This window comes from Copadichromis virginalis, linkage group LG3 (assembly GCF_057382275.1).
Source record: "Copadichromis virginalis isolate Kocher_CV1m ecotype Utaka linkage group LG3, C_Virginalis_male_GT1.1, whole genome shotgun sequence".
Classification (NCBI taxonomy): domain Eukaryota; kingdom Metazoa; phylum Chordata; class Actinopteri; order Cichliformes; family Cichlidae; genus Copadichromis; species Copadichromis virginalis.
In genome coordinates this window covers 60354580-60368321 of record NC_140620.1, presented here as the reverse complement: position 1 = coordinate 60368321, position 13742 = coordinate 60354580, and the positions used below count along the sequence as shown (strand labels likewise).

General features: G+C 41.4%; 1 protein-coding gene across 1 annotated transcript; it reads right to left on the bottom strand.

Annotated features, from left to right (window-relative positions):
* Positions 1-2576: 2576 nt before the first annotated feature.
* LOC146716409 (P2Y purinoceptor 3-like) lies at positions 2577-9206 on the bottom strand. The gene is made up of 2 exons (XM_085451854.1): positions 8987-9206; positions 2577-4871 (listed from the first exon to the last, which is right to left on the bottom strand). Exon 2 carries the CDS (start codon positions 4756-4758, stop codon positions 3349-3351), a length of 1410 nt encoding a protein of 469 aa, XP_085307980.1. The 5' UTR covers positions 4759-4871; positions 8987-9206; the 3' UTR covers positions 2577-3348.
* Positions 9207-13742: the final 4536 nt, after the last annotated feature.

Genomic DNA, 13742 nt, shown 5'->3' with positions numbered 1-13742 from the left:
ACTCGTTCCCGGTGGGTGATGGGCTCCGCCAGGGCTGCCCTTTGTCTCCGGTTCTGTTCATAATTTTTATGGACAGAATTTCTAGGCGCAGCCAAGTGGCGGAGGGCTTTCGCTTTGGTGGCCTCAGAATCTCATCTCTGATTTTTGCAGATGATGTGGTTCTGTTGGCTTCATCGGGTGAGGGCCTCCAGCTCGCACTGGAACGGTTCGCAGCCGAGTGTGAAGCAGCGGGAATGAGGATCAGCACCTCCAAATCTGAGGCCATGGTTCTCAGCCGGAAAAGGGTGGAGTGCCCACTCTGGGTCGGGGATGAATTCCTGCCCCAAGTGGAGGAGTTCAAGTATCTCGGAGTCTTGTTCGCGAGTGATGGGAGAAGGGAGCCGGAGATCGACAGACGGATTGGGGCTGCAGCTGCAGTAATGCGGACGCTGCACCGGTCCGTCGTGGTGAAGAGGGAGCTGAGTGTAAAAGCGAAGCTCTCAATTTACCGGTCGATCTACGTCCCTACGCTCACCTATGGCCACGAGCTGTGGGTAGTGACCGAAAGAACGTGATCGCTGATACAAGCGGCAGAAATGAGCTTCCTCCGAAGGGTGGCTGGCCTCTCCCTTAGAGATAGGGTGAGAAGTTCGGCCATCCGGGAGGGGCTCAGAGTAGAGCAGCTGCTGCTCCACATCGAAAGGAGCCAGCTGAGGTGGTTCGGGCATCTGACAAGGATGCCCCCTGGGCGCCTCCTGGGTGAGGTGTTCCAGGCATGTCCCACCGGGAGGAGGCCCCGGGGCAGACCCAGGACACGCTGGAGAGATTATATCTCTCGGCTGGCCTGGGAACGCCTTGGTATTCCCCTGGATAAGCTGGAGGAGGTGGCTGGGGAGAGGGAGGTCTGGGCCTCTTTGCTTAGGCTGCTGCCCCCGCGACCCGGCCCCGGATAAAGCGGATGAAGATGGATGGATGGATATTACTATTATTATTATTTGGTCGATGCTGAGGTTGGACTATCTCCAACACTTCAATGGATGCAAGTGAAGAGAGATGTAACATCGTACGAGACCATGGTTTCATCTGCCTCCATAATGACATCTCTCACCTTCTCGACAAAATCCAGGGTGTTCAGGATGTGGTGTTCAGAGCTGCCCACCAGCAGGTTGAGGATCGAAGCCAAAAACTTTGACTTACAATGCTGTGATTGCAGCCATTCCCCAACTCTCTGTGATTGGTACTCATGGCCATTGATCAGTGGTTGTTAATCAATGGTCGTGACAATTTGCATATTGATGATGAAGGAAAGGACCTCACAGCCCATCGTTCATTCAGTTGTGCTAGTTTCAGTCATTGTGCAAATGTACTGTTGATAAGATTGGGGAAACCTGCTGAGACTGAAGAAGTCACCTGGATGAGTGACGAAACGTTTCTCCCACTGAAAACGTCCAGATGAACTGAATCAGCTTTTGGGATTTACTTACTTGGATGAGTGAGCATGCGTCAAGACAGACAAATCATTGGTTGTGATGGAAATTATATTAAAGTGTTTAAGTAAAATACTTTTGCTAAATGTCTTAATTTTGTGAATGAAAAAAATTTATAATAAAAAACATCAAGTAGTTACAAAGGCTTCTTTTCACACTTAAAACAAACAAACTGAACTGTCAGCCAATCACCTTACTTGAGACTGGCTGTCTTCAGAATTGGCTTCCCTTTACTGTGATTCTGTGCTGGCTAGCATGTGTTGTGCAGACAACAATAAACAAATATTTACTGGGAACCTATGCTATATGCAGGCTGCAATAAACTTTGCCAAAGGCCACATTTGTTATGGAAGCCTTGAGAATGAAACATGGCAGACCGGGGTGGTGGTGCCAGAACATATATAACTGCACAAACGTGTAACATAACTGATGCCTAGTTCTGAGTTTTATGTAATAAATAAGTATGGATTCATCAAGGTGCCTCTGGCATGGCAGAAAACTTTTCCCAGTTGAAGTATTATGTACAAAAATAAAACATCTGTTCAACTCGTTTTCTGACGTACGCACACCATTTGCAATTAAAACAGACAGATATCAAAGGAGTAGCTTCTCAGGCATCACCCATTAATTCTATCCACAGGCCACCAAATTTAAGTCAAATTTAATTTTTCAATTTTCAGTGGGATCATTTCCTTTGTAGACTTACATATACAAACACGTTTACAGACTGGTACAAATATTTCAACAGCTAATTTCCCCTTAGTGACAATTGTGCATGAGGAAACATTTTTAAAGAACTCACCTGTATATATCATATTAGTATTACACATACTGGATCATTTATTTCATTCTCCATAAATTTAAAACACGCAGCTTCTTATTTCAGCTTGTTGGAATCGTGGACTGAAGCCTTAAACTGTGACATCCTGTTGCAAAATCATTACGTGTAGGGATGCAAGTGGTTTGCTGGTTTTGTAACTAAAGGTGTAGCTTCATTCCCTGTACAGAGCAGCAACCTTATGTAATACTGATGTGACACACCATGGTTTAACAAACATTTAATGCTTGATTGTATCATGTATCTGCAAGAAGAAACCATGAGACTAAGAATATCGTACATTATTTTATTTTACATGAAGAGATTAAAATATTATAAATGCAATGGCTATACATTTACATTTTTAACCTGCAGAATTAAAGTTTATAACTATTGTGTAAACGTTACATCGACAGTAGCAATAAATAAGCATTCTGACAGGATTCAGCCAACAGTAGTTGATGAAGTATTCCCTTGGGGGAAGTTACAAAACATCCTCTGCTTGCTTTCACAAATCTTGCCGTTGGTACTTCGATCTTTTATGTACAGTCTGTGATATTGGCTTTCGATTTCACTGAGTCTAAAAATGGTGACATTTGTTTGTTTCCCTTGTATATATGCGTGGATATTTATAGTTGTTAATTTCAGTCTTCTGTGTTCTCTGATTCCAATTGTCAGGATATGGTGGACATCTGGTGTTTACTGGTGTCTGGTAGGAGGATGTTGCCAGTAGGTCTTCTGGAGTTGAAGGTTTGGCCCAGGGAATCAAGACTTCTCCCGGTATGTATTGCAGATGTTGAATTTGATTGGGATCCAGGGAGCTTAGCAGCTGGTGACAGTGTCTTTACTGGTTTGGCATGTTCCTTGAGTAAATTTCGTAGTATTGCAATGCATATTGTCCAGCTAGGTAAAACCAATGTCAGTGAGTCCCTATACCAAGATGTGGATAGTGGATCCCAAAATGAGATTTACATAAATGATTAACATGAAGCAGGACTGATTCACTTGTTACTAATGTGTTGCTTATTGGTGTCTATAAATAACATCCAGCAGTGCATCTGAAGTTCATTCAGCTACATATTTAACTTTTGCTCTGTTCATATATAATGGACTTTGACATGCTTTATTCTCTTTTTTGTCAATACGGTCTTCTGTTTCTCTGTCCACTTCACCCTCTCCTTTTCCCATCACTCTTAGTGGCAACTGTAGCATAGCATGCTGCTGGGTAGGGGTGTTTACTGCTTGGCAGCAGTGAGCTCCTCCTTTATCTTTAGTCAGAAAGTAAAGAAGGGCATTGAGCCATGCATTGAACGATGCTAAAGGTCTGGTAATCTTATAGCACATAGAGACTGCCGTCATGGTGTGACAGGGAACTCCCTTGGTCACTTTCAGCAAAAGAAAGATGGTTCTGGTAACATGAAAGGGGAAGAAACACAGAGCAAATAGCAGGGTGATAGTGATAATAGTTTTGATAGATTTACGCCTTCGACTGGCATATGGGGAGTGCGCACCAAGTGAAATGGAAATCCCTTCATCTCGTCCCGCCATCTTCTGCAATCCATTGCTTCGTCTTCTTCCCGTTCTAACAACTGCTGAGGCTTTCCCATCTCTTTTCTCCATGCATTCATCCATTGGATTTCTGCACAGTGAGGGCTGAGAATGCAGTGTCCTAAATATGGTCAGAACTACGTGAGAGTAACAGTAAGCGATTATGGAAAATGGCACAAAAAAGCCCAGCAAATGGAGCGTAATGCCATAGGGTACATAATCAGGAAACTCCTTATCGATGGCATCATCCCAGCAGTTCTGGTACTCTTCAATTATCCCTTCCAATTTACCATAGCCCATATTACCATTTTCTGGTGATATGCTATTACTCGGGTTGTCAGTACTTACATTGCTTCCAAACCCTGTTAATCTTGTCACATGACCAGTCTGAGCAAAACGGAAGATGGGGCAAGTCAAAGCAAATACTATTATCCAAACAAGGACACAAGTGCACTTGACGGCCTTCTTGGTCTCCAGCGTTATCACTTTCATTGGATGGCAAATACCAAGGTATCTGTGCACAGAGATACAAGTGAGGAAGAAGATAGAGCAATAGAGGTTAAAGTAGAAGAGAAAACGAACCACACGGCACATGAAGTCCCCAAAAACCCAGCGGTCACGCATTATGTAACTTCCTACAAGAAATGGCAGCGACAGGCCGTACATAAAGTCTGTAGAGGCCAGGTTAACCATGTATATTAAAGAAGCATTCCAGCGTTTGGTCCGACGGAAAGAACGGTAGAGGATGACAGAGTTAAGAGAGATGCTAAAGATGAATGTGAAGGAATAACAAATGGGAAGGAAGATGTACTTGTACGACTCGTCTATGCTGCAAGACTGAGTTGGTGAGGATGGGGAGGAAGAGTTGAGGATATCGTGGAACGTATCCACATTGATATCTGAAGGAACCTCATGTCTTGATGACATCGTGAGAGCAAAAGTTATTTTGATATGAGAGAGAAGGATTCAGCATGTATGTTTGGACTTCTGGCAGGTTTCTCCTCTATCATCCTTGGTCCTGTCCATGTATGAGTGTTTACCTAGAAATAAACAAAGACAGCAGTCATTTATCGGAATTTTATTTCATCAGATTTTCTCTTATCTTAGTATTGAAAGTTTTGATCAAGTAGTGTTCCTGGTTCTGTGGGCATCTGCTATGATTTCAAAGGTACATTAAAACTTTTTCACAGTATTTTATGGAGTTCTGTTAAAAAACAAAGGACATTCCATTATTCAGTAGCTTGTAAACCATGCCTTTGTCAGTTCTTCAGATGGTTTCACACAGTCTTCTTAACATTTGTGCTTCAGTTCATTGAGATTCATGGACAGCTTCTTGTCATACTTACATGTTTCAGATCATTAAATTTTAATATTACTGTATTTTCTGCACTATAAGGCGCACTTAAAATCCTTTAATTTTCTCAAAAATCAACAGTGCCTCTTATAATCCGGTGTGCCTTAAGTATGAATTCTGGTTGTGCTTACTGACCTCGAACTGATTTTTATTTGGTAGGCTCAAAAATCTGTCAAAAAATGTTTTAGTATGACTTTGGTAAGCTACAAAGCCGCACCGCTTGATGGATTGACGTAGCATTACAGCTACCGCAGTCAGGAGCCTCGCGGAGCAAAACTCCGTAGGTTCAGGTCCCAAAGTCAAACGAACACTGCAGCATCACTGAGAGTTAAAAACTGTCTAAATTCTTTCATCTTTAATAAAATGATCAGTGTTGCTGCTTTACCAGGTGTAACTATGAAGTTTAACATCCAGGAATCCATGAAAACAGAATTTATTACATGTAACAGAGTTAGAAGTTAGCAGGAAGTTAGCTCGCTAGTTTCCACCTAAACATGATATAGCATGTTCTGACTGAGAGATTTCTGAGAAAATTCAAACGTACAGCTCTGCTATCACTTCCAACATAAATGAAGACAGAAAACTAAACAGCAGTGACGTTTGTAGGGTTACTGAAGTTGGGCTAGCTGGTATATAATGATGTGCTACGTGATCGCTAGCGACACAGCTATGTTAGCATAGCTGGAGGATGAACGCCAACTTTTTTCCACTCGATAAAAGTTAACGTGAGGGTTCCCGATGGTTAGGGACAAATGCAATCGCATGGCAGGATGCTGTAAACCAAACTTCAGTCAGGACAACAACTGAGATAATCCATCCACAATACGAGGTTTGTCATTAATGTACTGCAACAACATGGGAATAGAGCAGCTGCCAGAGAATTCAGCATTAATGAATCAATGATACGGAAGCAAGAAGAATGAGTTGAGTAAAGTCTGACTGTTTTGTTTCGCTTAGTCCACCTTATAATCCTGTGCACCTTATGGTCTGAAAAATATAGTAAATGCAACCTGTCTGACGAAATTTGGACTGGTACCTGTGACACCGTAAACGCAGGTCCATGAAAATATTGTCTGACATTAAACTGGTCTGTGGTGCAAAAAAGGTTGGGGACCGCTGTCTTACAAGGTGATCAGCAACACCAGAGCACCATAAGAGACCACTCTCTCCCCTTTCCTGTTCACCCTTAACACCGTAGACTCCGTCCACTGCAGGGATCTGCCACCTTCCAAGGCTTTTTCTCTGCGGTGGTTGGATGTATTGCTAGGGGTAATGCGATGGTGTACCAGGTTGTGGTGGACTCCTTTGTCGTGTGGTGCAAGAAGAATCATCCGTAGATGAATGTGACAAAGACCAAGGAAACAATTGCAGACTTTAAGGGGACCAGGAAAACAATGACCACTGTGTCAATTCAGGGAGTCAATGTGGACATAGAATATGAAGCTAGAGACACTAGCAACTACAGTCAATTGTTACTAATCAATGTTACTGTCAATTGTCTTTCAGGGGCCAGAGTTAGCAACATTAAGGGAAATTTAAAACTGCTGGCTAAGGGTAAACATAGAATTAATAATAAACTGGTGTGTAACTTTGCCAAAACACTGTCGTTTTTGCTGGTTTGCTTGCCAATTGGACCAGGAGTGACATGTTTAGCTGCATGTTCTCCTTAAATTTCTGGCTGTCAGAGTGGTGTCCAAAAAATGATGTGGGCTTCAAGATTCAATCGTCCTGTTATTCCCCCAGAACCACATCCCCTTAGAGACTGTCTCAGCTCCCAGACAAAAAACAAACCAAAAATCACAAAAAACCTAATTTAACACAAAAAAACTACAAAGAAAGAACAATATAGCACCCACATCTCCACATAGAATAAAGCAGTGAAATTAACTGAACATTAATTCATAATTGATCAACAAATCGATCTACTCTGCCTGACAGAAACCTGGTAACAGCAGGATGTCAGTTTAAATGAATGAACACCCCCGAGTTATACTAACTGTCAGAATCCATGAAGGGGGTGCACCAGTCTTTCACACCAGCTTATTAATCAACCAAAGACAGAGTTTTGAATCTTTTGAAAGCCTGATGCTTAGCCTCGTCCACTCTAACTGGAAAACTCAAAAACCAGTTTTATTTCTTGTTATCACTGGTTAGCACAGATTAGAGAGAAATGATACAAATCCACACAATTTTTAATCTATAACATAGATTTGTTTTTTTCTGCTAATTAAACTTTTAGTAACTTTCGTCCCCTAAGGATGGAGACACTGTGTTTGTAAAAGGATCTGCTCCCATCAGAAACAGAAACGTTTTCTCATACGCTGTTTGCTCAGAACAACTTTGCATCAGCTTACAATGAAACCATGCCTGCAATCTAAATCTGTCACCTGTCTATAGCTAAAAGCATAAAAGTCCTTTAAAAAATGTTTTCTTATCTTATCTTATTATTATATTGAGGGCAATATAATAAAGAGCTACTGCTTTCCAACCCCACCCCTCCCATTAACTGTTCACTGGGGCCTCTGCACAATCTGTTTGTCCCCCTGTTGTATGCTGCTCATTCGCAGTGCTTGTTTGCCTTCCTGTGTACAAGGGTATGTTGCTGATTCAGATCCTTCTCACTCCATTAACTCAGCAATAAGTAACCACACTTTCCCTACGTGTCTTTATGCATCCCTCTGTACATTGGTCTCTCTCACTCCACTGATTACATATTACCCATTCCTGTCATCACAATCCCTGAGTAATTTCATGTCATGCAGTCAGCAACAGCATCAGCAAAGTCAACAGTTTCTAACTAAACAGGGTTCACTCAGGCAACATTGTAGTTTCTTCACTGAAAGAGTCACATCAGGTGTACCTCTGCATATTAGTTTGTTATAGAGTTCCAGTAAACTAAAGGAATATGTTTCTTTCGAGTTAAAATGACCATCTGCATCTAAACTAATGTTCAGTAAGAAAACGTTTTTGTATCAAACACCTAAAAGGGGAATAAATATATCTTGAAAGTGTGACGATAGGTTCAATATTTGAAGCATTCGTTTCAAGGCCATAAATGTGTCGTGGTGTTTCTGGTGGCGCCTTACTTTTAATGTGTCTCAGATCTGTAGCTTTCTCAGATATATGACATTTTCAAAAATATAAAAGTGCACAAAGCCAGCCTAACACAAGAAAATGTGTATCCACTGACAAATGAAAAACATTTTCATGAGTCTTTCACAATTATACAATACAAAGATATGTGCCAGAAATACATGTTTCCTGCAAATCACAAAGATTGTATATTGCAGCTATTCCTTTTGCAAAGCATGTTGCAACACCCCATAAACTTTTGGTGCTTCTTTATTTACTTTTATGTTAGCTCCCTTACGTTTTTCAGAACTATGAAGAACAGTTTGCAGACACCTGAACTGTTCTGTCTAATCATAGTAGCATGATAGAACACGATATGCTAACACATTTTCATGCTGTATGGGTGTTGATTGAATCCAATCTTTACATTGAGTATCAGGAAAAAATTAGATATAAAAAGTAGCTTCTGGAAAAGCCTAAAACTCTCAAACCGTTTGCCTCTGAACTCATATTGAGTTCCAGAGTGAGGCATGCAGTTACATAAGGCTAACTAAGAAAATGTGTTTTTGAATGGATGTTTAAAAAGATATTACTGCTTTGGAAAATGTTCTGGAACAAAAATAACAATTCTCCCGTGTCTGGAGGTTCATTAGTTGTTGTGTAAATGCAACAGCATCGAACTCATAAATACCTGCATCACTACAATCTGCTGTAAGACAAAGAGCTTACCCCTGCCAGCGATGACTCTTACTCCATATGGCTTCTATTCTGTTGCCCATCAGAATAGCTGAGAAACTGCAGAAACATCCAAAAGGCTATGACTGCAGTGCAGCTGTGATTGACACCACGACTGCAACCTTTCCCTGTATTTCAACAACAAGTGAACATTAGCTGCAATCAGTCATCAGCAGAGCGGCTTGGTTGATCTGTGACCCTGACGATTGGCCCTGAGCAGTCAGAGCAGTTTCTATGGTAATCCAGTCCCTCCCTCTGTCCCTCATTGTGTGTCATCCAATTCTTCTCCCCACTTCACCTGTGTGTGTGTGTGTGTGTGTGTGTGTGTGTGCGTGTGTGTGTCTGTGTGTGTTCCTCACTACTTTTTAAACAACTACCCTGAAAACAAATCAAGTTACGACACGTCCATTTAAGTTTAAAGCTTTTTATGAATAACCTCTGTACACTTAAAGATTCCTGGGTTTGATTCCCAAACTCCCTTTTGTTTTACAGAAAACTCACCAATCATCTTAAGTTCATGAGTTGTCTTTTTATAAAGACAACTCATGAACACTCTACGCTCAACCCCAAAACAAAAATGCCTCATTGAAAGAAAGGCAACAGTAACTCAAATAACAAAGTTCTACAGTGTAAAGGTTTACACATTCTCCTGACAGGAATCCCTATTTGATCCCTGGAAAAGAGGCAAATCCCTTTGGGCCCAGAAAAGTATCTGCACTACTTGATGTGTGAATACAAAACACGTTCTCACTCCCAAAGCGTAATATTTTACAATAGGTGACAAATCGTCAACATATTATGCTTCCGGGCACCCAACACGTCCCTGACGAGATCGAAAAAATAAGGAAACACGAGAACCGTTTAGAATCAATCTACACATGTTCGTTCATTTTCCTCAAAGTTACTTTGGAAAAGACTATTTAACGTCATTAAAGTGCTGGTTAAGGTTAGACAGTGACTCCTGAGATTAGGGACAAAACAGGTTTTAATTTTCTAAAATATATTTTTTGATTTTTCAAAAACATATTTACTTATAATTGTTACACAAAGTTTTGGCTGTCTCACCATGTTTTGGTCTCCCAGGTGTAACATTTTTTAATAATTTATGTTTTTGCTGGAGCAGTGCAAGGTTTTTGTCAACACCGTCAGACACAAAGAAATGCAGAAATATATATTTTAAATTAAGTTGTTTCAGCTATTCTGACTATTAGCAGCTTCTCTATTCTTCTCTGGTCTATTGTTTATGCACATTTATGCACATGAATTAGTTATATACATATATGTGTGCAGTGTTGGGGAGTAACGGAATACATGTACCGCCTCTACGTATTTAAAATACAAAATATGAGTAACTGTATTCCGTTACAGTTACCGTTTAAAAAGGTGGTATTCAGAATACAGTTACTTTGTTGAAATAAATGGATTACACGGCGGTACTTTCCTGTTTCATTTTGTCGCGGGTCAGGACTGTTTGGGTTTTGTTTGACAGCTACGTTCTGTTGTTCCAGGCAGCAGCGTTACGGTTGCCATGGTTACAGGGCGACGCTCTCTCTCTCTCTCTCTGCGACTGTGTGTTTCCTGGGTGAGAGAGCGCATTTTCGTTGTTGTTGTGCTAAGCTAACAGGCAGAATGCTACAAGCATAGCTCTAAAGAATGTAGCATCATGGGCAGTGTAGTCCGTGCTGCAGGGAGAATGGACTGCCATACACGTTATGTGTCTGTGAGCGCAAGGAGGGAGAAAAAGGGGAGTGGAAAGGTACGAGTTGTCATCGAGGAAAAACGGGAGCTGGAAGCATGTAAATATAATAATAACCACTTCAGCCAAGAAGAGTGCCTGACGAGCCCAGTTGTAAGTAAGCTATTAAGACTCGACTGTACACCGTGTTAGTGTTTTCCTCCGAAAACAATAAGTTCCGTTGGAGCAGTCTTTCAACGCCTCTCTCTGTCTCTCGCAAGAAAAATTGACCCACACAACAAAGTAAAGCTATTTTTCGGCTACGAGCCGACAGGGACCCCGCCGTATTAGTCAGAGGTCCCTTTACTACAGTTCGGAGTCGCGGACCTTCAGTAATAGTAATAAATCACACAGCAATAGTACATTCACGTTGTTGTAAAAAGCATGATAATATATTAAGTATTCCAAAGTATTCAGAATACGTTACTGTCATTGAGTAACGTAACGGAATACGTTACAGAATACATTTTAGGGCATGTATTCTGTATTCTGTAATGGAATACATTTTAAAAGTAACCTTCCCAACACTGTGTGTGTGTGTGTGTGTGTGTGTGTGTGTGTGTGTGTGTGTGTGTGTGTGTGTGTGTTATACACTGGTTCACCAAAATCATCACCAAAGTAACCACCAATGAGTCGTCTCCTTATGTCACTGCTTCAGGACCTGATTATAAAGCACTGAATCAGGTCCTGAAGCAGTGACATACAGGATGACGCTTTGGACGTCATTAGTCACGTGACTCTAGCCAGCCGACCTCAGCCTCGACACAGTGTTTCTGAAGCACTGTCTTTATGACACTTTAGCTCCACAGACCATCACTACAGTTAACATCAGATGTCCCACCAGTGGGCTGCATTGATTGTGTTACATTTTAGTGGCCGTCAGTGTTGGTGAATAAGCACGCGGCTGGTCTGCACCTCATCTCTGCCTCAATTCTCCTATTTTCAACACAATTGTACTGTATAAAGTGTTGTCAAGAGTAGGACCTTCATTACACTACATCCCCAAATTATCATAACTGGCCAGTAAAACCAGTTTTGATCATCATATGATGAACAGAAATCGGTAACTGTTTTAAAACAAGGTTTTAGAACAGTTTTAGTTTGTTTTACGTTGCTTTTCTTGAGTATTTGTAATTGACAAGCAAAGAAGAACATTGTCTTCCACACCTACACCTATGTGAGACTTGGTTGTTGGCTGGTTATCCTCCGTCAGTGCAGGCACAAGCATGGGTAAAGGCATAATCAACACTTACATTCTAGGTTGGTCAATAGAGAAAGTGAGAGAAATAAACATCAAAATGGGTATAACTTTATTTTGTAGTTGTAAAGTTAATTCTGACCTTCTGCATAAATGTTTAGATGGAGCACCTCTCCATCTAAACAGCCTGATTCATCTCTGCTATCACCAAGACACATATAGGAAATCTTTTGTCCCATAATGTTTAATGCAAAAACACACTTATTCATACACAAATCTAGACGGTTCTACCACGGGGTAGGACTCTTCCTTTCTACACCGTGGTAGAAGAATGGATTATGTGAAGAGTTGTGTTGGTGTTTTTAGAGCATGTGCTCCACAAATTGGAGGTGAGGAGAGCAACCTGGTTACAGGGAGATGAACGTGTTAGCTTAAACGAATCAACACTGCCAGTCACTGACAGTTAGTCACAATAACTGTCAGAGGTCTGAAAGCACAAACTGAGGAACAGGAGCAGTAATCTTTCACTCCAGCTTATTAACCAACCATCCTTTGAGTCATTTTAGTCCATGACTCAACCAAAGACCTACACAGAGCTTTTTTTGCAGTTCATTTCCTGAGGACAAAGCTGTCAGTGTGTACACACATAAAATATTTGCACCTCGAAAATGTTTTATCTACTTGGTGTGTAAAGGGCTTTACTCTTGTCTTGTCCATTTGAAGCAAAGGTCCGGCACAGACGGGGTTTTGAAAGAGAAAATGGCCAGATTTGTGAAGCTGAACGTAATAACTGGTGTGGAATCATCAGTATTTATTTAGGTTTGGATAGTTGCATTTGTAAAGTAGTTATACATGTGGTCAGCACATTCCTGCAAGCCCTCAAAGGTTATACACAAATCATTGTGCACATTTGTAAGTCTTTGTTTATGCTTGTGGATCATATCATATGCATTTGCAACACTTTTGAGGCAGATTTCTCTCCATATTCAACTCCCCCGGTTTTTCTGCTCAGTCAGTGAATTCAGCTCTAGTTTGTCAAAAACCCACTAACTGTGACAAACTCTAAACATTGATTATGAAAGATTCTACAGTCATTGGTCGCATCAGTCAGGATTTGGCCCAGAAGTTGATTGACAGCACACAAGGGGGAATTGCAGAGGTCTTGAAAAAGACGGCCAACAGTGCTGACCCCCTGTTTCAATCCAGGGGGTCAGTGTTGACATTGTGGAGGACTATAAATACCTTGGAGTACACATTGACAATAAACTGGACTGGGCTAAAAACACCACAGCACTTTACAGAAAGGGCCAGAGTCGTCTATATTTTTTGAGGCGACTGAGGTCCTTCAATATCTGCCAGAAAATTCTCAGGATTTTCTACGAGTCTGTTGTGGCCAGTGCGATCCTCTATGCTGTTGCATGCTGGGGGAGCAGGCTGAGGGTCGCAGACGCCAACAGACTCGATAAACTGATTCGCAAGGCCAGCAATGTTGTGGGGACGGAGCTGGACTCCCTCAAGGTGGTGTCGGAGAGGCGGATGCTGTCCAAGACAAAGACAATGTTGGATAACACCTCCCACCCACTCCATGACATGCTGGTCAGTCACAGGAGCACGTTCAGTGAGAGACTGAAATTACCGAAAAGCACCACTGAACCTGTGGCCATCTCCATCTCCCTGTACAACTCATCCATGTTTACTGCTACACCCTTCTTGCACATGTTCTTTTTCAGCTATTTATTAATAAGTGACTTTTATGTACATATATGCCTGTATATATTGTGCTATTCTTAGTGTATTGTCTGTCTCTGTTAATGTTT

Excerpts from the sequence above, each read along its gene's own strand:
- LOC146716409 (XM_085451854.1), bottom strand. The coding sequence starts at position 4,758 with ATGTCATCAAGACATGAGGTTCCTTCAGATATCAATGTGGATACGTTC.